Source organism: Rhinatrema bivittatum, chromosome 4, assembly GCF_901001135.1.
Source record: "Rhinatrema bivittatum chromosome 4, aRhiBiv1.1, whole genome shotgun sequence".
In the NCBI taxonomy this organism is placed as follows: Eukaryota; Metazoa; Chordata; class Amphibia; order Gymnophiona; family Rhinatrematidae; genus Rhinatrema; species Rhinatrema bivittatum.
The window spans coordinates 51731711-51759450 of NC_042618.1; the positions used below are offsets into that span (position 1 = coordinate 51731711).

General features: G+C 45.8%; 1 protein-coding gene across 3 annotated transcripts in view; it reads left to right on the plus strand.

Annotated features, from left to right (window-relative positions):
- ZBTB25 (zinc finger and BTB domain containing 25) overlaps positions 1–27740 on the plus strand; it is a 50515-nt gene that overhangs the window by 9127 nt on the left and 13648 nt on the right. Inside the window, exons 2-3 of one of the 3 annotated variants that reach the window (XM_029598111.1) lie at positions 2218–2400; positions 10458–11533. In XM_029598111.1, the coding sequence (XP_029453971.1) occupies positions 2228–2400; positions 10458–11533 (1249 nt within the window). In that variant the 5' untranslated portion in view covers positions 2218–2227. The remainder of the gene's footprint in view (positions 1–2217; positions 2401–10457; positions 11534–27740) is intronic. The other 2 variants (XM_029598113.1, XM_029598112.1) reach the window with 2 other exon arrangements.

Genomic DNA, 27740 nt, shown 5'->3' on the forward strand with positions numbered 1-27740 from the left:
GTGTAATTTTTGGAAAACAATAAATAAAGACTTAAAAAAAAAAAAAAAGGTTCTTCCTTTTAGCCCAGTGTAATCAAGTCAGATCTGGTATAGATATTGCATACAACTTTCAAGCAATCTTCCCATATATCTGGGAACAGATCCTGTGTTGTTAACTCAGGAAGATGGGACATTGTATCATCCCAGCCCTTAACCTCACAGTATGGATGCCAAGCGCTCAGTGATCGCGGATCTTGACTTACCTACAGAGATTGTGGACATACGAGTCTTCTCTCAGAAGCCTTCAACTAGAAGAAATTATTCCTTTAAACTGAATAAATTAATGGTACTTACAGAGCGTTTTGGACACTCTTGTGAACCTAAGTACAGGGCCGGTGCAAGAATATTTGGCTCCCTAGGCGTACCTTCAAGTAATGTGCCCCCCCCCCCCTGTTTATTAGAAGCTGTTCCAGCACAGCACTCCCTCCTACTGGTGACAGTGGCTCCTGCACAATGCTTCCTTTTTTGGCAGTTTTGGGTCTGGCACAGTACCCACCTGGGATGCTGATAGGCTTTTACTGCCCCAAATATTTTGGCGCTCAAGGTGACCATTTAGTTTACCTAATGGAAGCACCAGCCCTTCCTAAGGATCTTCTAAAATATTTACTCCACCTTTCTCACTCGGGTCTCGCCACCTCTTCAGTGAAAGTGCATCTCAGCGCTACAGTGGCTTACCACGTACAACTGGATGGGAAACCAATATTTACTCACCTGCTGATATCTCGTTTCATGAAAAGTCTATGGCAAGTCAAGTCTCCACTACAAAAACCACCTGTTTGTGGGACTTAAATATGCTCCTTTTCCAAATGATGAAACTTCCCTTTGAGCCATTGGAGTCCACTACTCTAAGGTATGTGACGTGGAAGGTGGTGTTCCTTGTCGCAGTGTCTTCAGCTTAGAAGAGTCAGCGAACTCCAAGCTGTCATTCACTATCCTTTGTACATGCAATTCTTGCACAACAGGGTGGTTCTCCATATTCACCTTTAAGTTCTTGCTGAAGGTAGTTTTGGCTTTCCATATCAATCAATCCATCATACTGACTATCAGTTCTCCTGGTCCCCATGCTCATAAAGGCGATGAAGCTGTACATACTCTGGACTGCGGAAGGGCCTTAGCATAATACAAGAAACTGACTGGTGGTTTCAATTATGTGCACATGTTTTAAAATATACCCATAAATAGTTTTCCATGAATAAGTCCTACTTTTATTTTTGTGTGCAAAATATATGCATGAATATTTCTAAAATTGGTAGGAAAAGTACATGCTTTCAATGCATTGCATGCATTCATATATAAGCATACATACACACACGTTGTGAGGTAGAAATACACAGGTTACAAAATTCTATCATGGATCTATGTGCAGAATTATACGTGTGTATAAGCGGCCCCATGGAGTTGTTTGAAAGTTACTCCTGGTGTTTATTTAGCATTGGCTGCTTAAGTTTGGGGACTACAACAGCAGATTTGTGAGAAGGCCACTGAAAAGAGAGTAAGCACCCCTCTTGGGTTGGGGGGAGGACGTAGGCCTTTCACCAGTAAGTGCATATAAATATAAAAATTAGTATTTCTATTCCAAAAATCAATACACGGGAACGTATGAGAATTTGTAATACTCATCTACCCCACGTATTAGAGAACCAGAGTGGCAGACAACTGGGCAGACTAGATGGGCCAACTGGTCTTCATCTGCTGTCATGGTTACATTACTAAAGACTTTCACCATAAAAGTCCAAGCTCCTTGCTGGTTCTTGCTCCGCAGGCTGGCAGGTGCTGGGTATGCTGTATAGGCAGTGATCACAGCATAAGGGAGGGAGGGAGGGCATGCCAGCTATTGTGCAAGAGTGAAGACACCTGGTTAGCCTTTGGTTATACATACTGATCGCGGTCCCTGCCCTAGATTTCTGCCAATGCAATGGCTGGGTTTTAGAGAGGGGCTTCTGAAAACGTGGGAGAAAGGGAGTGGGGAACGGGTGCTGTATTAGAACATCCCTGGGCACCCATTTTCTTTCCATGTATGGATAAAAGGGCTTATTGTTATGGTGAAAGAATGCTTTGTCTTCTGCTCAAGGCTGAACTTTTGCTTTATATAAATGCAATGTTTCCAATAGTAATGGTATTGCAGTTTTGTCTATCACTAGAACTAACCTACTTTTGTTTTGTTTTTTTCCCTTTTAGCAGAAGTACGATGGAGATGGCCAAACACAGCCTGGTACTGCTGCAGCAGTTAAACATGCAGCGTGAGTTTGGCTTTCTCTGTGATTGTACCGTCGCTATTGGAGATGTCTATTTCAAAGCACACCGAGCTGTACTAGCAGCGTTTTCAAATTACTTCAAAATGATATTCATTCACCAGACTAGGTGAGACTATGGCCTTTTTGTTTTTTTTACTTCTACCCTTTTTTTTCAAAATTATAAATGGTCTTATTTGAGAAGTAAACCTGCAAATACACTTTACTTAGGATCCATAGTAGTCTATAACTCAGAAATTGATTTTTTTTTTTTTTTTGTAGCCCTGGCCATACTACATAAACAGGCATACACTGTTTTCTTTACTTCCTGCAGTCAGTTTTGCTTCCTGAAGGAACTGTTTTTACCGTTATCAACTCCATATGCAGCAAAAAAAGTGTGAGATAATGGATGGAGCCTCGCCGCATAAGGCTGACAAGAAATAAATTAGTCCAGGTTTAAAATAAATTATTATTGCATGTTACAGAGTTGCATTTGGTGAAAGGGTGTGTTCACCCCAAAACAGCTTATAACTAAGGCTGGCCATTGGCAAGAATGAACCCCCCCCCCCCCCCAAAAAAAAACCCCAACAAAAAAAAAAAACTACGAAAGAGAAAAGTGTAAATTGTTAAAGTCCTCTCTCATATATGTGCTCATTTAAATTAATTATTTCTTATCTAGGATTAATGTTATTGTATTAATGTCTTGTCACTATCCCAATTTTATGCATCCAATTGATAGTCCAAAAACAAACCACAAAGAAAAAAGTTCTTCACTTGTCTCTATAACTTGATGTAGTCCAATTTCAATAGTTATACTTGAAGTGTTACTTGAAGTGAATTTTATGCACTGATCAAATTTGAATTAACGACTGGAAGGGAGGACTAGAAGCAAATCCATGGCTCTAGCACTAAACTTTCAATAGGGAAACTTTGAGAAAATGAGAAAAATAGAAAAAACCCGAAAAGTGCAGCTACAGAGGTTAAGAGTGTACAATAGGCGTGGGCATTTAAAAAAATAAATAAATAAAAATACCATCTTAAAAGCGCTGTCCAGATGTATTCTGCTCATTAACAGGCCGATAGGGTAACCGCAGCCGCGCTTTACTGTGTTTCTAACCCACTTTGTACCCACAATTTGGCCGCGTAAGTCTAACCCGCGATTCACTATCCGTTTTTACCAATCCTTACTGCTTCTTTAAATCGACGCGTATCCCTTTCCGCCTGCGGCATGTATATGATATGTAAACGATCGGATTAGCTATTCCCTCCTATACAGTAACGTGCGGCCCGATTATCGCCTTTTTAACCAACTGTTTTGCCGCGTCTTTAACCTGCTAATTTACCGCCTACCCTGACCCTGGCGTTAGAGGGATGTGACAGCAATAGGCAATAGGCTCCGGTCAAATAAGTGGGTGGGTTGGAGTAAGCGAATAACATGGTGTGGCCTGGTTCTCCTACGCTCGGGCATCGGGGATTGCCAGTCCTCTCTGCCCCCCCCCCCCCTCCCGAAGCAAGGCGCAGGGCGAAAATCGACTCGACATGTTATTAAAGCAAATAGAAATTGTAACAAAAGTAAACTTAATGCATGCTTCCAGCAGCCCCAGTCCTCTCTCCCCCCCCTCCCGAAGCAAGGCGCAGGGCGAAAATCGACTCGACATGTTATTAAAGCAAATAGAAATTGTAACAAAAGTAAACTTAATGCATGCTTCCAGCAGCCCCAGTCCTCTCTCCCCTCCTCCCGAGGCGCCCACCGCGGCTTCCCTGCCTCCTGGGGGCAGCCGGCGGCGAAAGCGGCTTCCAGCAGCCCCGTCGGCGAAGGTGCATGAATGCACATCCAATTTGGGCACTCAAGGCAGTGAAGGCGCATGAGCGCACGCCGTGACCTGAGCGTCCGGATGGACGTCCGAGGTCACGGTGTGCGCTCATTTCTTGGTACCTGTAATTTCAAATGACATTTGAAATGACAGGTATCAGCGCACCCAGGATACTGTATAGGCGCTATATAGCGCTCTATACAGTAAAATGGATTGCGCTTCATGGACGCGCTTTGGACGCGGCTTGCATTTGCATGCCAATTAAATACTGTATTGAGCGGTAAGTGAACCAAACTGTGCGCGCGGCAAACGAGCGGGCGCCTGGCACTGCCGAACTTTTTCTTACGCGCCCTTACTGTATCGGCCTGTTTGAAAGGTGGAAGGAAGGCCAAAGGATTGCCAGTATGGTTAAAAGGTGAGATGAAAGAAGCTATTTTAGCCAGAAGATCTTTCTTCAAAAATTGGAAGAAGGCTCCTTCTGAAGAAAATAAGAAAAAGCATAAGCATAGGCAAGTTAAATGTAAAACATTCATAAGACAGGCTAAAAGAGAATTTGAAAAGAAGTTGTTCATAAAGGTAAAAATTAATAATAAAAACTTTTTAAAATATATATACGCTGAGATCTAAGTAACCCCTCATTGTGCTAAGATGTGTCTCCTGGCAGAAAAACCACAGAAGCCTTTAAATGTTCCATTTCTCGAAAAAAATAAGCATCTCTCTTGCCTGGATGATTCAGCCCTTGGTATTAAGCGAGAGTCTTTAATGTTCCCATAACAAAAATCTAATCATCTCCTCAACTTCGCACTGAGAACCATTAATGCCCCTCATCTCCCATCCGAATCTCCAAGCAAATTCACCCTATAACCAAATTATCCTGCACTGCAATCCTGTTTACTATATTACCCCACTATCAGGTCGATACTATAAGGCCGCGTTAGAAAGAGTGCGGCAGTGCCGGGTGCACCCTCGTTCCCCGCACGCACAGTTCTCTTCACATACCGCTCGATACTCTATGTAAATTGCTTGCAAATGCAAGCCGCGTCTGCGAAGCGTTAGGGAAGCATTAGGCCCGCGCAACCAATTTTACTGTATAGGCGCTTAATCCAGCGCCTATACAGTATCCTGGGTGCGCTGGTACCTGTCATTTCAAATGTCATTTCAACTGACATTTGAAATGACAGGTACCAGGAAGTGGATGGTTCCCCTCCTCCCGAAGCAAGGCGCAGGGCGAAAATTAAAACAAAAGGGAATAAAGTGTAAAAAAAAAAAAAAAGTAAACTTACTGGCGGGAACCGGCGGGCGCGCGTTCGATCCAGGCGGCGGCGGGCGGGTGGGCTCCCATTCATCCAGGCGGCAGGAGCCGGCGGGCAGGTGGGCGCGCGTTCAATCCAGGCGGCGGCGGGAGCCTGTTCATCCAGGCGGCGGCAGCGGGAGCCGGCGGGCAGGTGGGTGCGCGTTCAATCCAGGCGGCGGCGGGAGCCCGTTCATCCAGGCGGCGGCGGGAGCCGGCGGGCAGGTGGGCGCCCGTTCATCCAGGTGGCGGGAGCCGGCGGGCAGGTGGGCGCCCGTTCATCCAGGCGGCGGCGGGAGCCGGCGGGCAGGTGGGCGCCCGTTCATCCAGGCGGCGGCGGGAGCGTGGGCGCCCGTTTATCCAGGCGGCGGGAGCGGGCGGGCGGGTGGGTGCGCGTTCGATCCAGGCGGCGGCGGGAGCCGATGGGTGGGCGCGCGTTCGATCCAGGCCGCGGCGGGAGCTGGCGGGCGGGTGGGCGTGCATTCATGCAGGCAGAGGGAGCCGGCGGCGAAAGCAGCCTCCAGCAGCCCCCGCCGGCAATGAATGAATGCACGCCTGTGTACGCCCGTGCGATTTCGGCGCTCAAGGCAGGCGGGGCTCCCGCTGCCGCCTGGATGAACGGGCGCCCACCCACCTGCCGGCTCCTGCCGCCGCCTCGATGACCGCACGCCCGCCCGCCCGCCCGTGTGGAGATGGGGGATTCAGAAAGTGACAGGTATATATATATATATAAAACAACTTTACGCTGCAAATGTTGGTATATATGGTGCAGTCCGGTACGTAGCTGTTCGAACACCAGGTAGAGGGTAGGCGGTAAACTAACAGGTTAAGGACGCGGCAAAATAGCGGGTTACAAAGGAGATAATCGGAGCGCGCGTCACAGTATCGGAGGGGAATAGCTAATTCGTTCATTTACATGTCATATACATGCTGGGTGCGGAAAGGGTTACGCGTCGGTTTCAAGACGCGTTAAGGACGCGTGAAACTGGAGACTGTATCGCAGGATCGCCTTACGCGTCCGAATTGTGCGCCCACAGCGGGTTACAGACGGGGAATCTCCAACCGCACGTTACAGTATCGAACTGTATGTGACCCCTCCAAATGATGGCTCCACGTTGTCGCACTGTCACCTTTTCTTTTATGGGAAATTCATGAAAGCAGGCCACTATGTCTCTGGGCAAGTTGCCTCTGGGAGCCCCCAGAGCCCAATGAGCCCGTTCCAGCTGCACCTTAGGTATAACAGTCTCTTGGTCTTCTGAACCCAGCAGTAACATACAAATGCTGTCACCCGCTTGAAAGCAGTCTCCAAATTCTTGGCTGTCTGGCCCCCCCCTTCCCCCCCCCCTCCCCCGAAATCTCAAATTGGCAATTCTCATATAGTTTCTAGATCTTCCAGCCGTTCATGAATCTGTCCTTGGGTGATGGCCATTTTATTGCATGCCTCTTGAAACTGCATTAACTCTACAGCGTTATCGTCTAGCCTCATCTCAGCCTCTTCCACTCTCTTCCCCAGCTCAAGCAAATCACTTTTTATCTCAGCCACAGAATGAATGATCTCCTCCTTGATCAGTAACATATCAGTATGCAGCTTCTTAAACCACTGCAGGAATTTTTGCCAAGAGGGTGCCTCATCCGTGTCTGGCGCCAGCACACCACTTGCAACCTCCATGGCCTCGCGATCAGCCATAGCCTCGCTGTCTAAGCCCTCTACATCGCACGCCAACACACCAGCATAAGAAAACTGGTTTCAAATCAGTTTTCTTTATCTGGGATGCCATTGTGCAATCAGCCAAGTCTTTTTCTCCCAGTTGCTGCTGAAGGTAAGCATCACAGATTTCTAAATCTTGGGGCTGCATGAAGATTTGATCGGGAGCTAACAGTTCAAGCAGCCATAGCCTGGGATGATGTCACTTCCTCCTACCAAAGAATGATTTTGAGCAATCCAGTATGTAACCAAAGTCGCCTCATGCTTCTTATGATGTATACAATGATGTATGCAACTGAGATAAACCCAAGCCTTCCTAATGGGTGAAATTAATGGGTCACGCGCAAGCACTGGAGGTAGCACAATCAGTGGGCCATAAAGGACATATTTCAGATCTAAGGGGGCTACCAACGTATTCTCCACCAGAGCATTTACAAAAGAAGACTCCGCCAAAACCCAGTCTCGCACCAATCGAAGGTTGGCTGCCACATTGTAACAGATAATCGCATACATAGTCATATTATGTGCATAGTTTTTGGAATATCAATTGGGTACCTAACAGTTGGGATGGTGACAAGACATTGAGTACAGGAAATCAGTGTGTGCGAACGTAGGTGTCCACCAAAGTTAGAGAGGCGGTTGTCAATAACTGATTTTATTCAAGAGCCTCATGTAAACAGAGTTCAACTTTGGATGTGTGAACCTTAACTCCTACCGTTGTTTGTGACAAGACATTAATACAGTAACAATCTTGGATAAGAAATAATTCTTTTAAATTCATTTAAATTAGCACTTTTTTCAGGGCAGCAAAATATTATATAAACTGGAATATGATTATAATTGTAGCGCCTTAGCCATCTTGTTGTGGCTTAATTTCACTATATATGATACCAGAGTGAGGACTTTAGGAGTTTACACCTTTCTTTTTTGTACAAAGTTAATGGTTTGTGGAATGGAAAAAAAAAAAGATCAGATTCTGGATTACCAGAAGAAGTTTGGACCAAGCCAGTGCTCTCCGTGATCATTTCACAGTCTCTTGATTACTCTCCTTGGAATTGATGTGACGTGACTGTGCATTGGATATTGGGAGTACTGCTGCTGTAGTGTGATTATAATACAGTGGGATCCTACTCCACAACATTTAACTTTTTCCTGTGAGATGTATACTGTGCTTTTGTATTAGTCACACCTGAGGCAAGATTTTCACAGGGCCTGTGACTTTTCTGCCAGACAACCTGCTTTCTTACATATTTTTCTTTGGTTAATGTTACCGATTAAATATAGAATTCATTACAAAGTATTGACCATCATTCATGCACTCTATAACGCAACATCAACATGGCTTTGTACTAACCTCCATATTTATACACTGGCCAGAGAACTAAGATCACTTTCAAAAAACCTCCTAGGTGTACCCACTATTAAGTTGGCTAGACTTGAAATAACTAGGAAAAGGGCTTTTTCAGTAGTTGGCCCTATATTTTGGAACGCACTCCCCGATTACCTCCGCCTTATACTCTCCTCACAACAATTTAAGAAATAATTAAAAACGTATTTATTTCAGAAAGCTTATAGTTCACTGACCATCTCTTAAATATAAACTCCATTACAACCCCTCATTACTTACATTAATCATTAACAGTTCTTAGTTATACAGTCAGTTTATGATAGTATTTTTGTTTATTGTCAGGTCTTTTTTAGTTGTTATGGTGTGTCTTAGTTAATTTTAATTAATTGTTTTTAGTTCATTAAATATTTTATGTATGTTTATTGTGAACCGTTTTGATTAATTCTTTGACTTGTAAAAGCCGTATATAAACATTTTAAAATAAAAATAAATTTATTTATGGTTTTGTATTTCGTGATCATAAGGGTATGTCGTCAGTAAGGGAATGGGGGAGGAGTGAACTTCTTGTTAGAGCGATGCCTCCTGAAGACTCAGAAATGCAGAAACCTCATGAGGTGCTGATGAGGAGAGTAAGATGCCTCTCACCGACCACATAAACGCACTGGCCTCTCCTGAAGCAGAAATGCTGAGCCATTTCCATGGCTACTTACCTGAAGAACGTCGGCCTGCAGGCTGCTTTTCCCCATTTTGAAACAGTGATTTCTGGGCGGGCTCAAGGGAGTGGAGGAGTAGCCTAGTGGTTTAGAACCAGGTTCAAATCCAAATGCCGCTCCTTGTGACCTTGGGCTAGTCACTTCACCATCCATTGCCTCCGGGTCAAACTTAGGGCCTCATTTAGAAGTAAATTTTAAGACCTTGTTTGCTGGCTCAGGCACATGGATGCGGCAATTTTAAAACATATGCACGTATGCGTGCGCTTGTTTTAAAATCGGCTGTTTGCGCGTACGTGTGCGCACGATTTCAGATTCGCGTGCAAATCCAGTATCACTCACGTAAGGGGGGGGGGGGGGATTTTACTAGACATGCGTGCCAACGCAATTACCCTCTTTTCCCAGCTCGTTCGCAGTAAAGGAGAGGACTTCCTACCACCCCCCCCACACCCACCCCGAGCTAACTCTCCTCCCTTTTACCCTATTAGCCCCAACCTTTACAACCCCGCTGAGTGCCCTATTATTATTATTTTTTTTATTTTACAACTTACTTGCCGTCCATAGCAGAGGTAAAGTTACGCGGTAGGGGACCCCGGAGCATGCTTGTGCACGTAAAGGCCTTACGCGCAGACTTCATGATACAGGCCCAGCCCGCCCACGTGCCTCGCCCATACCACGCCCCGCCCCTTTTTGTGAAAACATTTTTTGTGCTGGTATCAGGAGATACGCACGTTCTTGCGCGGTTTTTAAAATCCACACAGTACGTGCCGAGTCGCTTGCGTATCTCCCGGCTTTTGGCGCATGTAGTGCTTTTAAAATTAACCAGTTAATAATAAGCATTTTTCCCATCGATACAGAATGGGAGATAAGCCTTAGTAAATGAGGCCCTTAGACTGTGAGTCCTCTGGGTCTACAGTACCCAAATGTAATCCACTTTGAAGTGCCCAAAAGCTAATATAAATAAATAAATAGTCTCTACTGTCATGCCTCGTGTTTTGCTTATCTCAGAATAGAGAGTTTAGAAGTGATGTATGCAAACTACTACAATCTATGGCACTAAGAGCATGCCCGTTCCCCAGTCTGGACCTCCACCCCTGCTCTGACCCCCTGGGTCACAGGCCTTTAGTGGGCTCTCCTTCCCACACCTGGCCTGGGCCTCTAGTGCAGTCCTTGGGCCCAAAAGATCGCAAACCCCTCCCTTAGAAAGTAATGTGAATGCAGTATATGATGCATTTAGTTATTCACCCTAAGTGAGGTTAAAGCAAACAATGAATGCTGCCTCCACTTAATGTAATTCTTTTTTTTTTTTTTTTTTACAGTGAATGTATAAAGATCCAGCCAACAGATATCCAACCTGATATATTCAGCTACTTGTTGCACATCATGTATACAGGGAAAGGACCCAAGCAGATGGTGGACCACAATCGCTTGGAAGAGGGCATTCGATTTCTTCATGCAAACTTCCTTTCTCATGCTACATCTGATGTGGACCCGTTACCACCCTCCGATACCATGCAGTCCTCAAACCTGTATGGAATTCAAATATCCACAGCCCACAAAACACCAAAGGAAAGCAGTGAGGCTAAAGAAAACCCTACAGGAAGCAGTGGAAATAGGTCCATCCCTCAAAGTGATCACCCCCAGCTCCAGCTTTCTCTAGCCATTGGACTGGAAGGTGTAAGCCCAGATCAGCAGGTCTCCCATCTTTCTAGCCAAGCGGCTGGGATGGCTCAGACAGCAGAGGAGCTCCAGAAACCAGTGGTATCTATAAAGCAGGAGAAGTGTGACCCTGAGCCCATAATACCTCTGACCCACTCATCTCCCTCTGTAGAGCTGGCAGGCCCTCATTTCCCCAAAGTTAATGTCAGAGGGCATCTCTGCCAATACTGTGGAGAATGCTTTGATTCAAGGGGGGGTCTCCGGGAACACCTGCATACTCACGTGTCGGGGTCGTTACCGTTTGGCGTCCCAGCCTCCATCCTGGAGAGCAATGATCTCGGAGACGTGCACCCTATGAATGAAAATGACGAGAGCGCCGGGAGTCACCGGATGGGTAGCGAGCAACCGGCTGACCACATTGGGCGTGGTAACCTTGAGCCGCTGAAGTTCAGCCAGCTGTCACTAATGTCCAAAGACGCTGAACCAGTGGAACTGAACTGTAACTTTTCTCTTTCGAGGAAGAGAAAAATCAGTTGCACAGTCTGTGGTCACAGATTTCTCCGAAAGAGCCAGTTGCTGGAACATGTGTACACACACAAAGGTAAACCATACAGATACAGCAGATACCAAAGGTTTGGCAATCAGATGGGTCAGAAATTTCAGCCTTATTGTGATGGCCTGTCTGATGGTACGCTAAAAAGTTCCAGCTTTTCACAAGATCATCTCGGTTCACCTGGTGTGTATGAGTCTGATCTCCCACAAGAAAGTATTGATACCGTGCTAGTTGAATAATATATGTTTTCTCTGAGCTTCAGCGATTGAACATTAACTTTTTTTTTATTTTTTATTTATTTTAGTTTTGCTTACTGGTCTTTGTACTTTTCTGACACTTTTAACAGAAGCCTTTCTTTTTCAACTAGCGGCTTTCCGTGGAATGCATGGAGGAGGGGGGTATACTTTTAAAGCTACTTTCCAACATGCATTCCTTTTCGTCCAGACCCATCTGAACTTCTGGGATCCCTGCCTTTCACCAGCAGGTGGAGGTTGAGAACTCCCTTTTTCTTTTTTTTTCTTGCTGCTTTGTATTCTGGGATAGCCAGAAGTTCATCAGCAGTTCTCGGACTCCTGCTGGTGAAAGGATATTTAGGATAGCAGGACTTACAACGAGAGGAAAAAAAAAAAAGCAAAGAGGAGCAAAGAGCAGCAGGTGTGTGGGTCCTCAGTAAAATCCAGTCCACCTCAGGCTGGTGGCATAGTTCCACTTTCCCCCGCAGAGCTCAGGGGAGCACAAACGGAGCCATGTGTTATAAGGGGCTGCCAAGAGGGAGTAAATCTGTAGCCCAGAGTGGGTGTGTCAGTGCGATGGCAGATTGGGGGGGGGGGGGATTATCCCCAGTGCGGCCACCGCAAACAGCACCATAGTGGGCTATTTCTGCCGCTAATGTGAGGCACCGGACCAGCCGAAGGAGACGGCCCAGGTAAGAAAAGGGGGCCAAGAAGCAGGGCAGCAAAAAGATGCGGTTGCTACAAGTGAAATGCTCCAGGGAGAGAGGACTGATGCCCGCACAGAGAGGTAGCTAGGGAAGGGCTGAGAGTGGCAAGGAAGCGGTGGGAGGTTTGTTGGTGGAGCCTACGGAAGAGGCAGGCCCCAGCAGAAGGGAACACCCAAGCAGTAATCTAGAAGAGGAGGAAAGTGAAAATGAAGTCTCCTTTGATTTCATACTTATGATTCATAAGGCATACTGTGAAAATGAGGGATGGTGAAATGAAGCTGAGCCATCCCCCGGGTAAGTCTAGGGGAGGGGCAGGTGCAAAACAGGCACGGATGGTAGAGGACCAGAGCACCCAGACCTCTCTGCAGCAGAAGATAGTGGCCCTCTAGAGTCAACAAAGATCTCTGAGGAGGAGGTAGGGGAATGCAAGGTCATGGAAGTAAGATCGTTAAGGAGAGAGGAACTGGACTCCCCTCATTCAGCAAGTGGTGTCCTCCCTGGATTTGGGAGAAGAAAACAAGCCTGTTTGAAAGAAGGGTGATCTCATTTTTGAAGTCATAAAAAAGCAGGCCAAGGATTTCCCCTTACATCAGGATGTTAGATATGATAAATTTGGAATGGGACACCCCAGATACAGGGTTAAAGTCCAAATGCGCCAAGTGGACTTTATCCACTGTATCAGGAGGAAGTGGAGCAGTTTTTCAAGTTACCCTAGTTGCCCCAGTAGCAGTGGTCTCGAAGAGGACCACTGTTCCAGTGGAAAGAGATGTAGCCCCTATCGACATTCAGGACCGGAAAATAGGTTCCTTCCTGAAAAGGTCTTTTGAAATAACAGGCTGCAATTTGTGGATGTGGCAAGGGGCCTTAAGGTGGATTCAGAATTGGCAAGAAGCGGCTGGTGTAGCAGAAGATTGCTCTTCGGGTTCAGCTTAGATAGAGGCAGGGGGCAGCCTTTTTAGTTGACATCTTGTATGAGTTGATAAGATCCTCAGCAAAAAAGATAGCAACGGAGGTTATGGCCAGAAGATATATTTGGCTGAGAAACTGGTAGCAATGGGGGTTATGGCCAGAAGATATTTTTGGCTGAGAAACTGGTCTGCAGATGCCCCATCAAAAGCTCGGGTAACTAAAGTTCCCTTTAAAAGTCAGTTATTGTTTGGTGAAGAGTTAGAGAAACTAATGAAAAATTTGGGAAAGACTAAGGTTCAGAGATTTCCAGAGGACTGGAATAGAAGTACATATAGAGGCTTTAGGTAGAGGTCTGGTGATTTCAGACAGTATAGAGGCCCAAGATCCTTTTTTTTTTTTTTTTTTGGAAGAACCCAAGGGAGACATCGCTTTCGGGAAAATCAAAAAGGGTTTAAGGACAGACCCCCCAGAGGAGAAGGGGGTCGGAGAGGTGGCAAGTGATGGTGTGGGGATCCACTCTTCAATTCCATTTCTCCTAGCAAGGTTCTGTGAAGAGAATGGGTCCACATTACCAAGGACAGGTGGGTCTTGGAGATCATCCAGAAGGGATATCCCCTGGAATTTGCCTTGCCAGTCCCAGATTAATTTGTGGCTTCCCCAGGGGGGGGGGGGTTGCAAGTAAAGAAGGAAGCGATTCAGGCAACGTTAGGTTACATCTATTACAAATTATAATACCGGTGTCGGAAGGCCAAAGGGAGGAGGGATATTATTCCCTCTCTTTCATGGTGCCAAAGAAAGAAGGCACTTTTCATCCAGTATTGGACCTAAAGAAAGTAAACAGACACCAAAGAATTCCCAGGTTCAAAATGGAAACCTTGAAATCAGCAATGGGGTCAGTAAGAAAAGGAGAGTTTTAGACCTATTGAAAGCATATTTACACATCCTGATAAGGAACATTCATCAAAAGTGTCTAAGGTTGGCAGTGTTAGGCAACCATTTTTAGTTCACAGCATTACCATTTGGCCTTGTGACAGCACCATGCACATTTATCAAGGTAATGGTGGTGGTGGTGGCAGTGTTCCTGAGGGAACGGAATATTGGTCCATCCATTTCTGGATGACTGGCTAGTTAAGACCAGGTCTGCGAGGAAAGAAGTCAGTCAATGGCAAGTGTCAGTCAGCTGCTAAAAAGATTGGGGTGGGTAATGAACAAGAGCAAGTGTCACTTAGAATCCACCCAGTCTGTAGTATACTTGGGGGCATGATGCAACACAAGGATAGGGATGGTCTTTATGACCCAAGAGAGGACCTGGAGTTACAGAACCAGACCTGCGAGGGAGGAATCCCACAGTCAGGTCATATCTGCAGGTGCTAGGGTCAATGGCAGTAGCCATTGTTTTAGTTCCCTGGGCAAAGGCTCACATGCGCCTCCTTCAGTCAACCTTATTGGCAAGATGAGCCCCACGGGGCAGGACTACAACAGGAAGCTGAGGCTTCCAGGCAGAACCAGTGAAAGCCTCTGGTGGTGGATGTCAGATGCCAGTATAAGGGATAGGAGTGTAGTTAGAACAGCTAGACTGGAGGGCAGTAAGAACAGACAGTAGCCAGACTGGATGGGTGGGCACTTTACAGCAGGCAGACAGCATAAAGCAGATGGATGGAGATAGAGGTGTCTTGGTCAATCAGTCGGCTCGATCTCAGGGCATTGAGGATGCCGTCAAGAGGTTTTGCCCCAGCCTTCAAGTACAAGCGATAAGGATATTCTCAGACAGAGCTGTAGCAGTAGCGTACAGGGGTAAATTGGCCTATCGGGGCTTTGGGCATGCCCCAGTGAGCCAGTCCAGCGCATCATTAGTATGCTTGCGGGGCCACTGTGACCAACACCGAGCCCCGAGTCGTGCTTCTCGTATGAAGCTTTCCATCAGGGACATCGTTAGCCCCATGAGAAATGGATGTATGTATGAGTCAGTTGTGTGTGTGCCTGAATATGTGAGTGTGTGAGAGTATGTATGTGTTTACATATGAGTATTTGAGAGCAAGAGGTTTTTGGAATCAAAAGAAAAAGTTCTGAGGCATTTTATTTATATATTTAAGAGTAGGGGATTTATTTTTTTTTAATCTTTATTGGTTTTAATTGTTGGATGTTTACATCTGCTGTTTTGAAATATTTTATTGGTGTTTGGGAATTTTTAAAAACATTCTATATGAAGTTTTAATTATTGGATATTCTATCCATCAATTGTTTGAATATGTGTAGCAGTTCCCCCTTTCTCAATGCTTTAGCCTTAACCAGAGATTCTACGGGTCTGGGTTCAGTCTAGACGGAGAGGAAGAATAATCTTCCAGGGCCCCTGGTGTTTCAAAATCTACTCACATTCCAGACTCACACTGGAGGTAGAGGACCTCCAAAAGGTGCCAAATTTTATTGTTCATTCCTGTCTCTTCTCACTCGCCTGCCCTTTATCTTTCCAGCTGCTCTTGCCCCATGCCCCCCTCTCCCCCTTCTCGCCTGCTCCTCCTACCCCTACCGTGTTTATTGTAATTTCTGCCTGCTTCAGTTATTTATAAACCGGTGTGATGTGACCTACGAATGTCGGTATAGTAAAAGCTTTTAAATAAATAGATAAATAAATAAATAAATAAACTGTCCAGAGAAGGAGCAAAGAAGCCAATAACAACAAGGGTACATAGAATGATTCACACCAATGTTCAGCCATACAGTTCCTTCACTGGGTGGACTAATCATCAGAGGAAAAAATCATTTGGAGTCCAAGAATGGTGATCAAATGCAAAGCTTTACTGTAACTTAAATAGAATGGTCCAAGCCACAGTTCCAGCAATTAAAAACAAAAAATATGGCAATGAAAATTGTCAATTTGTTTGCCTTGTGTGTTAGCTTCCTTCTCACTTCCCTTGCACCATTCATTATCCATGGAGAAAATGTCCTCCCCAAGAAATGTGGGATAACTGGAATGGGGTTCCAGCATAAAGCAGATCACCAGATAGCAAAATTTCCCCAGACACAAAAACTGCAAGGAAACAGTCCCCAAGTAGAAAAACATCAAAATTCCCCTATGAGTCAAAATCTTAAACTTTTTTCTTAACTTCTCAAAAGGTTTAGCCTCTTGAGACCTTATTTCAAAAGTATCAAAATCTTTCTTATCCTTGCTTCTTCAGGTAGCTCATGCAACAAGATCCTTATCCCAATCCTTTGGGATACTGGGGGTATGCCCTTCCCTTCAGACCGATCAAGTTCATATCTAAAAATCTCTATCAAAAGTCATTTAGTATCCATTATGAAAGTGATGAGCAGAGGCCCACCAAAATGTATCAGTCGGTCTCCTCGAGACCCTGGGAAGAATCTCAGACTCCACTCTCCTTCCAATCCAGACTGCTCAAAAGGAGCTAAAATCTTGAAGGGATCTCCTACTTCTCCAACAACTGTCTTGAGATTTTGGGAAAATCTCTAGCTCCTTCACTCTCTTCAATCTCTCTCTCCTTATCCACTGAAGCATTGAGCATGCTCCCTGGGATTATATACCCAGTTGCCATTCCCCCAAAAGGTGGGGTAATAGCAATGGGAGGAATCCTAATTTGCAAAACCCCTCCTATTAGGCCTAATTAGAAAAATCGCTGGGGAAATTATTAGTCACTGGCAAAGCCCGGCCACAGATGTATTCTTTTTATTAGCATGTTTTTCTCTGTTATGATTAATGTTTTATACTTCTTGATTTTATTGATGTTTTATGAGAAATGGTGATATTACTGGTTTTCTATTGTTGTACTGCATACAGAGTCTGGCTTGTTGCAGTTTCCTGTTCAGTTTTGACTGCATATTTCTATTTATACTTTATGGTCTCTTTATTCTATATTTGGTGAGGGTCTGCCGGTTTTTTATATGAGTAACCGAGGTGAAGGATTTTGCTAGTGTGCAGTTTCTATATAATGATCAGTAGCAACACAGATGGTTCTGTTTTCTTAATAGGAGTTATTTTGGTGTTTTAGGGCCTCATGTAATATTCATAATGTTGCCTTTTCATAATTAGGGTTATTACTTTTTGAGTGTTGGCAGTTAGTGCTATTTTGGTATGGGAGGTTTACTATATTGTAATTCAGTTTATGCAAAAATTTTCAAGGGCCAGGTCCACTCTCAACACACCTAGTACCATATGAGTTCCAAATGTCTTTTGCAGGGTTTTGTGGTTGGCATCACAGTAGTGTATATAAATATAGTATACATGTTATAAATGTCTAAATTCAGAAGACTGTACATTGAATGTCCTTTTTCATATAAAATAATTTATAAATCCATAATTTTTAATTGTGTGTGTGTGTGGGGGGGGGGGGGGGGGGTGCAAGGCCTAATACCCATGCACCGGGCCTGGCTGCACTCAAGCTTTGTGTCAGTAGCTGTTCCCAGTCTCAGCCACAGTAGTGTGCAGTCTTTGCTATGGCTATATTTTCTTTGTTATAATCCCAGAGGAATCCAGTGGTATGGATCACTTCTGGTCCTCTCTACCCAGGACTAAGTAGGCAGAGCCGAGCCTGGAGAACCATAACTGTAAAAGCAGCACACCATGAAGCACACAGTCAATAGGAAAGCCTTGGTGTAGCGGGGGTGGGGGTGTGTGTGTGTGCGGAGAATTGGAGGCAAGCTACAGTAACAGAAAGGGAGGGGGTGAGCCAGAAGGAAATGCCTGTGTATTGGTAGTGAGGCTTCTGTCTGAGCTAGCTGGGCTGAGCGCTGAGAGGGGCGGATGGCTGTGGAACCAGCGTGTCTCCAAGAAAAGGGGTGGGAAAGGGAGAGGGGGTGCTGCAGACTGGTGAAGGGCTGCCAGAACTTTATATACTGATGCAGGGGGCACTCACTAGGTGGGTAATTTTCTAAAGGATTTACATGCTTAAAACTGGGTTTTACACATGTATATGTACTTTACGCCTGTAAGTGGGCTTTTGAAAATTGATATATATCATTGAATTGTCAATAGATTTTAGATGCATAAGTGCACTGTAAGTGCATAAATGGACTTTTGAAAATTGCTAAGATAGTATGTTACATTTGCACGTGTAACTCCTTTGAAAATTACCTCCTAAGTGAGCACATGAGCAGCAGCACAACAGCAGAATGGGTCTGAGCCACTGGTTGGCACTGTGGTTGTCTTATCACTTGGTAACTTGTTCAAGAGCTGATTGGTTGGCAAAAGACTTTAACACCAAGTCAGGAATGCAAGATATATATACATGAGAGAGATCATATCTCAAAAGAGATACAAGAGACCGGAAGCAGCCCAGAGAAAGGCAACCAAAATAGTAAGTGGTCTGCATCAAAAGACATATGAAATGAGACTGAAGGACCTAAATATGTATACCATGGAGGAGAGGAGTTAGAGGGGGGAGATATGATGCAGAACTTTAAATTCCTGAAAGGCATTAATAATATAATGAAAAGAAATCTATAGAACCAGGGTCATGATGTGAAACTCTGAGGGGATAGGAACAGTGTTAGGAAATATTTCCTAGCACCCAGACAGATGAATTCAGGACCAGTGGGTTATACACCTCTACCAGCAGATGGAGACTGAGCAAAGCTGATGTCACGGTATATATATTCCTGCAGTGACATCAGCCTGCCAGTATTCTCCATCTCCAGCAGATGGTGGACATGCATCTCCCTACTGGGGATTGCTTCAAATTTTAGAAGGAGAAATAAAAGGAGATTTAATTTGCCCCGCTCTTCTGCGGTGATATCAAATGGTCCCTCCCCCAGTTGAGAATTCTTGAGGTGATTTCCATGGTCCTCAGATGAGTGCCTTGGTCCGGTACCTGGTTTTCTCAGCCAGCGTGGACTTAGCTGTTAAAACAGCTGAAAGGCAACGGGTGCAGGAAGCAAAGCACGGTGGTGACAGTATATGCCATCTCACCCTGCAGCCGGGAGACCGTCTCTGTACTCAGCCGGGAGAGGCTGAGCTCAGGTAAGGTTTAAAAAAAAAACAGAGTAGAAGTTATTTGTAAGGCTTCTCCCTTCCTTTGGTCTCCGTGCTTGGCGCGATTCTGAAGTTTGTTCCCACTCTTGAAGGAGGTTAAGGGGCTTAAGCAGCTTGGTGGATTGAGCAGCCCGGGTGGGCTAGACCCCCGCTGTTAGGCTCTTCTCTGTGTACTGCGTGGTAGGGCGCAGTGGCGTTTTTGCATGCTTTTTCCTGTGCGTTAGGCTGACCTCTTCAGGACCATTGGTGCATGCAAGTGCATCTTGCTGTGTGTTCAAGTTATGCGCCCAGATTTTGAACACTCAGTCGGACGCCTGCTTGGTGATAGTGGCTTCCGTGTTACGTGCGCACTTGCCTGTGCACACAATTTGGGCCGCATTGGTTGTGCGCTTAAAGTTTGGAAGGGCAGAAGTGCACCTAGTTTTGTGACACATAGCCTTGGGATGCCTACATTTTATGCGCCTAAATTTTGGACTCATATTTTACAGCATAAATTCAGCTAGATGCATGCATTCAGTCACCTGTTAAGCATACTGACAGAGTGATGGCGCCTGTGGCTAAGAAACCTAAGCGACTTTCCCTCTGTGCTGCCTGTCATATTTGGGCATCTCAGCCTGGCGTGCCCTCTAACTTGTGCCAGCGCTGCTTAGAGGCTCAGAACATCTGATTTTACTAAGTCTGGCTCCTCCCAGCCTGATGACGGCCTGGGGAGAGACCTGTCAGGAGGGGCGCCTGACCTTGGAACTCCCTTAACTAGTTCATCAGCGGGGAACAATAGCTCAGTGGGCACAGCAAAGGTGCCTTCTGATTTTGGCATGGATCCTTCTACCTTTTCTTGGGTAGAATTTTTTTCAGGGATTGCAATCCTTTCTTCAGGCGCAGTCCTCAGCCCCGTCCAATCCTGTCAGGTCAGAGTTGCAGGCGGTGACTTCTCACTCGCCTGGTACTACTGTTAAGCGTCGAAGAACACTTAGATTGGCAGCAAGTCCTCCTGATAGAAATCTGGATGGCATGGATGATGAGGCTGATCCTGACTCTCTAGAGGATGGGAAAATTCCTCCGGGACTGGAACCGTATAGCATTATGTTGCGGTTCTTTCATAGAGATGAGTTACTGGCTCTGATTTCCCAGACATTAAAGATCCTGGTAGTACCTGGGGCAGATTCCATGTCTGAGACAAAGAAAAATCCCATTTTGGTTTCTTTGCATAAAGCCTCTTGTTTTTTTCCATGTTATGGAGGCCATTGCTTGATCTTGAATGGGATGCCCCGGAGGCTAATTTCAAAGAGGGTTGGGCTTTGAAGGCCTTGTACCCCCTGGATCCAGTGGTGAGAAAGCGTTTGTGCTTTCTGAAAGTGGATACGCTTGTCTATGCTTCTCCAAGCAGATGACTATGGAGGGAAGAGCGGCCTTGAAGGATGTGTATGATAGGAGGATTGAGGCCATCCTTAAGCAAGCATTTGAAGCAGAGGCAATGACCTTGCAGATAGCTTTTTGTTGTTCCCTGGTGGCTAGCTCTTGTTTACTTCTCAATCTGAAGTGAATTCTAGGGCAGTTATAGAGCCAGCAGCTACCTTTTACCAGATGTGGGCTGCGATTTGGCCCACCTCTCAGCCAGAGGGGTGGCTTCGGTAATAGTGGCCAGGCATCCAATTATGGCTGAGAAATTGGTTGGCTGATGTGATCTCCAAGGCTAATCTTACAAAATTGTCCTTTAAAGGCTCGTTCTTGTTTGGAAGCGAGTTGGAGAAACTGGCCAGTAAGTGGACCGAATGAATCCCTGGTTCTTCAGTTTGCAGAGGATAAGAAGCAGACGCCGTGCTCCTTTGGCATGAGAGGTCATGCCAGGGGATCCAAGCGTTTTCAACCCTACAGAGGCATAATCTTTTAGAGGACTCAGTAGACAGCCCAAACAGGGCGCGAGCTCAGTAGTGGAACCTCCTGAGCCTCCCAATGAGCCTCCCAATGAAGGTTTGCCGACCCACCCTCGGGAACAGGAGATAGGGGCGCATCTCTCTCTTTTATCAGAAGTGGGTTGAAATCACATCTGATCAATGGGTCCTGGGGGTGATACGAGAGGGATGTGCACTGGAGTTTCTCAGTGTTCCTTGGAGCGTGTTCATGGTGTTTTCCTGCCACTCCCTGCAGAAGAAAGACAGTGGAGTGTACATTGCAAAGGCTCCTCAGTCTCACGTCTCCACATCTCAAGAAAATACAGGTCGATATTACATTTATTTCATTGTGCCCAAGAAGGAGGGATCCTTTAGTCCTGTCCTGCATCTCAAAGGGGTTAACCTTTACGGGTGATTCATTTTCGCATGGAAACCTCATGCTCAGTGATAATGGCTGTGCAGTCAGGGGAATTTCTGTCCTTGGATCTGTCTGAAGCGTACTTCCTTATTCCCATCTGATTAGAGCACCAACGTTTTCTGCAATTCGTAGTGTTGGGATGCCATTATCAGTTTTGGTGCTGCCTTTTGGTCTGGCTACCACACCCAGAACTTTTTCTAAGGTTATGGTGGTGGTGGTGGTGGTGGCGGCAGAGTTGAGAAACGATGGGATCCTGGTACACCTGTGTTTGGATGACTGGCTGATTTGGGCCAAGTCTGGAAGAGAGCTGCCTGGTGACCCGCAAGTTGATCTCTCTGTTGCAGGAGCTTGGTTGAGTGGTGAACCTAGCCAAGAGCAATCTTCAGCCATCTCAGTCGTTAGAGTATATTGGTGTTGGGTTCAACATGAAACAGGGGAGAGTTTTCCTGCCGGAAACTCATATTCAGAAGTTGATGGTGCATGTGTGTCTGTTGTTGAACACTATACGCCCAACAGTGTGGTCCTATCTGTAAGTACTCTGGTGGCAACCCTGGATGTGGTGCCATGGGCAAGGGCGCATATGCATCCTCTTCAGCGCTGCCTGCTGTCTCATTGCAGCCCACAGTGTCAGGACTATTCAATTCGGTTCCACCTGCTGATGGAGGTCTGCTTTCAACTGTGATGGTGGTTACAAGCAAAACATCTTAAGAAAGGGAGTTTCCCTAAAATCACCGGACTGGTTAGTACTCATGACCGATGCGAGCCTCCAGGGGTGGGGAGCTCAATGTCAGGAACTGACAGCACAAGGCTGCTGGAGTGCAGAAGAGTCTCTTTGGAACATCGATCGGCTGGAAGCCTGGGTGCTCCAGTTGGCATGCTTGCAGTTCAGCGTCCGGTTGCAGGGTCGAGCGATACGGATAATGTCGGACAATGCAACTACAGTGGCTTACATCAGTCGGCAGGGAGGAACCAAGAGCCAGCAGGTGTCGCAGGAGATAGACCAACTTATGGAATGGGTAGAAGTGCATCTTCAGAAGATCTTGGCCTCATACATTGCAGTAAAAGACAATGTAAGAGCAGATTTTCTCAGCAGGGAGAGTCTGGACCCAGGAGAATAAGTATTGTCAGAAGAGGCTTTTCAGCAGATAGTGGATCACTGGGGCCTTCTATTTCTAGAACTGCTGGCGACTTCTCTCTATGCAAAGGTTCCTCGATTCTTGAGTTGCAGGAGAGATCCAAAGGCCTTGAGTATCTATGCTCTCGTGCAGGTATGGTTGGAGGACAAGCTGCTGTATACCTTTCCCCCATGGCCCGTGTTGGACAGAATGATTCGGAGGGTCACAGAGGGATGGTGCTTTTGGTGGCACCAGATTGGCCCAGGAGACCATGATATGCGGATCTGAGATGGCTCCTGGTAGACTCCCCCCTCCAGTTTCCGACTCACAGGAGTCTGTTGCGGCAGGGACCTGTTCTTTTCGAAGATCTGACTCTGTTTTGTCTTACAGTATGGCCCTTGAGAGGGCTTGGTTACTGAAGTGTGGATATTCTACTGCAGTGATTGCCACCGTGTTACGAGTGAGAAAGTTCTCCATTTTCTTAGCCTATGTGCGGGTTTGGCGAGTGTTTGAGGCTTGGTGTGAAGATCGATATGATCTTCCTCATTTGGTTAAGATCCCACTCATTTTGGAATTTTTGCAGGATGGATTGAATAAAGGGTTGGCTCTTAATTCCTTAAAGGTGCAAGTAGTTGCTCTTGCCTGTTTCAGGGGTCAGGTGAATGGTGAATCCTTATCGGCTCATCAAGATGTGGCCCGTTTCTCAAAAGGGGTGAAACATTTTCATCCTCCTTTGCAGTTACCGGTACCCTTGTGGAGTCTTAATCGGTTTTGGATTTCTTTTCAAACCTTATGTTTCGACCGATGTGTAGCCTTTCCTTGTGGTTACTGACCTTGAAAACAGTGTTTATTGTGACGATTTGTTCTTTGCGTTTAATATCCGAGCTTCAGGCCTTGTCTTGCCGGGAGCCATTCCTTCAAGTTACTCCAGGGGCAATACAGCTGTGTACTGTTCCTTCCTTTTTGCCAAAAAATGGTCTCAGATTTTCACTTGAATCAGTCCATTTCCCTGCTCTCTCTCGATAGGGAGAGAGATGTGGAGGAATATCGCCTGTTGCTACTCTTGGATGTCAAGAGACATTTCATGAGGTATCTGGAGGTTTCTAAACCTTTCCAGAAGACGGATCACCTATTTGTCTTTTACGGTGAAGGTAAATATGGCAAATTGGCTTCATGGGCTACAATAGCTTATTGGATTAAGGAGGTAGTCGCTGCCAAGTATGTGGCTGCTGAAAGGCTGATAACTAATCAGGCTAGGGCACATTCCACTAGGGCTCAGGCAGTGTCATGGGTGGAAGTTAGATTGTTATCTCCCGTTGACATTTGTCAAGCTGTGACATGGTATTCCTTACACACCTTTTCCATGTATTACTAGCTGTACCCGGCCACGCGTTGCAGTGGCAGAGCCAGGTTAAGTGGAAAAGAAAGAAAAGAGAATGGGCATAACCGTCCCCCCCCCCCCCCCTGCAGGCCCACCGATACCTGTCAAAAATGGTAGTCGGTGGAGCAGGCGTTCGTTCCGGCATGGAAGTATTGGTACCGGGCCCTCGGCAGCCAGCACTGAAACTGTCTCCGGCTGTTAGAACTTACTTTGTCAGTGGGGTGGAGCAATGGGAGCGGTAGTCTCACTCAGATAGTAAGGGTGAAGGTGCGCCGGTTGCCAGTCCAGAAAATGGCAAACTATTCTGCCGTTTGCGTGCGTTCGGAGGGTGTGGGCAGTAAGTAGAAAAGTCATGGGCGTGGGGGGTGTGAGGAGGGTGTTTTTGTGTGAGTTCATAGGGTGTGGGAATTGCAAACATGTGGCATGTGAGTGGTCTCCCGGTGTAGCATGCTGGAATTTTGTGGGTTTTTGTGTGTTTTGGGAGGGTGTGTGAAGTAAGTACAATTGGCATGTGTGCGGAGGGTGGATTTGTGTCTGGTCGGAGGGTGTGTGAATCCCAAACATTGGTCACGTGTGTGTGGGGTGTGAGCGTTTGTGCAAGGTGTAAGAGCTTGCGCTTACGTCCAGCAGATGTCGCTGTTTTGTGGAACCAAATTTTAAAACTTTTTTACCAGCCCCCGGTGTGACATATATGTAATGTAAGTGTAGAAGAACCTTGCCGTATGTGAGGTGAAGCATCTGTCCAAATTTGAAAGCAATCGGTTCAGTGGTTGCTGAGATTAGCGATTTCGTACAAACTTTTTAACATTTTTATTTATATAGATTGTCTGGACGTGCAGGCCTGGGAGGAAGCAGCCTTTGCATGTGTGGTTTTGACAGGATCGTGGGCAGCCTCCCACCCTATTCAGGAGTAGCTTGGGTACATCCCACTGGTCCTGAATTCATCTGTCTGGGAGTTAGGAAATGAGAAATTACTACTTACCTGATAATTTCCTTTTCCTTAGACCAGACAGATGAATTCAGCTTCCTGCCCTTGGCTGGCAAATGATTGTTTTATGGTCCTCCTGCATGGCTACGTGTTCTAGGGGTTACTGGTGTTAGTCCAGTCCCTAGACTAGTGTTAATGCATTATTTGTCTAAGCTCAGTGTTTCCTTTGGCTGAGTTCTGAAATGATTATCTGTTATTAATCAAGTTTTTGCTAGTCTATCCACAGTTGGCTTTTGAAGAGAATACTAGCAGGCTGATGTCACTGCAGGATTATATAAACTGTGATGTCAGCTTTGCTCCATCTTCATCTGCTGGTAGACGTGCATAACTCATTGGTCCTGAATTCATCTGTCTGGTCTAAGGTAAAGGAAATTATCAGGTAAGTAGTAATTTCTCATTTCTGAAAGGGTGGTGGATGCATGGAATGCCTTCCTGGAAGAAGTGTTGATGACAAGAAAGATAATGAAGTTCAAAAGGATGTGGGATAAACATAGAAGAACCATAATAGCTAAATGATGGAAGTGAAGAAAAGATGTAGCCTTCATGAAGCAACAGTTATTGCTCTAAATGAAATAAAGCAAACAAACAAAAAAAACTTACCGGGCAAACTGGAAGGACCACTTGAGTCTTTTTCTGCGGTCATTTACTATGTTAATCAATCTTGTGAGGGGCTTGGGGCCAACCAGTTGAATGGATGGAAGGGAGACTGCAGTTCAGTTTGCTTATCCCTAGTCTAGGATGTGCTTAACTATTTAGGAAAAATGTGGAATTTATGTTAGAGATATTTTGGCTCCAGTTCACATGATGGACCTCTCAAGGGTCAGCTTGGCATGCTTTTGGGAGCTGTTGAAACACGTGCTGCACAGACAGTGCACAAGGGTGTCGGGCATATAACCTGGGGGCCTATGTTGAGCTAGTTTCCTACAGTCAGTCCCTGTAGCGAACATAAACAAGCAGGGAGGCATATGGAGTGCTCGAATACAAAAGGAGACAAAAGCCTTAATGGAGTGGGCTGAAGCCCACCTGGGGGCCTGTCAGCAGCAAGTATAGCAGGAAGGGCCAACCAACAGGCAAATTTCCTCAGCAGGCACCTTCTAGATTCCGGAGAGTGGAAATTCATGGAGGAAGCGTTCATGAAGATAGTTCAAGCATGGGGGATCCCATGCTGGATCTGATGGCAAGGCAGGAAATTCTACTAATCCAAAAGTGGCCAACGGGCGAGTTACTGCACATCTTTCCGCCGTGGCTGATAAGAGTCCTCAGGAGGATCTCCTACCACAGGGGCTGGGTCAGCTTGGTGGCCCTTATTGGCCCAGATCATGGTACGGAGACCTTGTGAGGTTATGGAAGGAGGACCTGATCAGCCTAGAAGGGATCAAGGGCCTTCTATGACAGGTTCCGTTGACCATGGGAGATTAGAGTCCCTACTGTCTTAGAGCCTGGGAGAAGATTGAAAGCTAGGGGGTAGTCAGAGGCAGTCATTAGCACATTAGTTAGAACAAAGAAAAGCTCATCCATGGGAGAGTGTGGAAGCTATTTGAATCATTGTGTAAGAGTGAAAATATTGTCCCTGCTATTACGGAGATAGATTTGATCCTAGAGGTCCTGCAGGAAGGTTTGGAAAAAAGGCTAGCACTAAATTCTTGAAGGTTCTAGCTGGTGGCTCTAGCATGTTTTAGGGGCCAAGTTGAATCTTCTTTAGGTCTCACCTGGACATGGCATGTTTTCTGAGGGCAGTAAAGCATGTCTGTCCTCCAGTTTGTCAGGTAGTGTGTGCTTGGAACCTGAACCTAGTCCTGAAGGTCTTAGGGGAGCCCCCCATTAAGCCTTGTGAGAAGCATCGGTAAAGGATGTGACATTGAAGACAGTTTTTCTGGTAGCAGTATGCTCTGCAAGGATCTTAAGAGCTTAAGGTGTAGGGATCCATATCTGGTGTTTGGCAAAGATAGTCATAATGAGGCTGGTTCCCTCTTTTCTCCTAAAAGTGGTATCAGAATTTCATATGAACTAGGAAATCTTTCTCCCAGCATTTGAGAAAGAAGAATGCAGAGGAGAAGATAGAAGGCTACTAGATGTTAAGTGTCCTTATTGAGATACCTTGAAGTTGCAAATGATTTCAAGGAATCTGATAGGCTGTTTTTGTTCAGTGGCCCAAGGAAAGGGCATGCAGCTTCCAGGAAGCAATAGCAGCAGCTTACATTGGTCTGGGTAAGCAGGTGCTGGTAAGCCTGAAGGCCCACTATGCTTGAACCCAGTCAGTGATATGGACATAATATAAGGCAGTGTCTCCTCTGGAGACTTGAAGGCAGTCACATGGACATCATTACATTAATTTATAAAACATTATAAGTTAAATTTACAGACAAAGGCGGATACAGGGTTTGGCAGGAAAGTGATGATAGCGATAGAATCTGTAGCCCCTTCCAAATTAACACTGCTCTGGCACATCCCAGAAGTTCGGACTAGTCTGCAGAATGAAAAGGAAGGTGAAATTTATTCTTATCCATTAATTTCCTTTCCTTGAGTCCCAGCAAACCAGTCTACATCCCACCCAAGGGGAAAAAAAAGGCTAGGAGAAGATTCAGGGAATAGACGAGCAAAGGGAATCATTCTCATAGAGGCACAGGCATGCTTTCTCTGCAGGAGTCTGAGAGAGAAGTTAATAAATTAATTTGCTCTATTGAATTCGCTGGCCTACTAATCTGCTCCCTCTTTGTCTCCTAAATATTTGTGAGTAGATGTTTGACAGTAGGCTATTGATGAA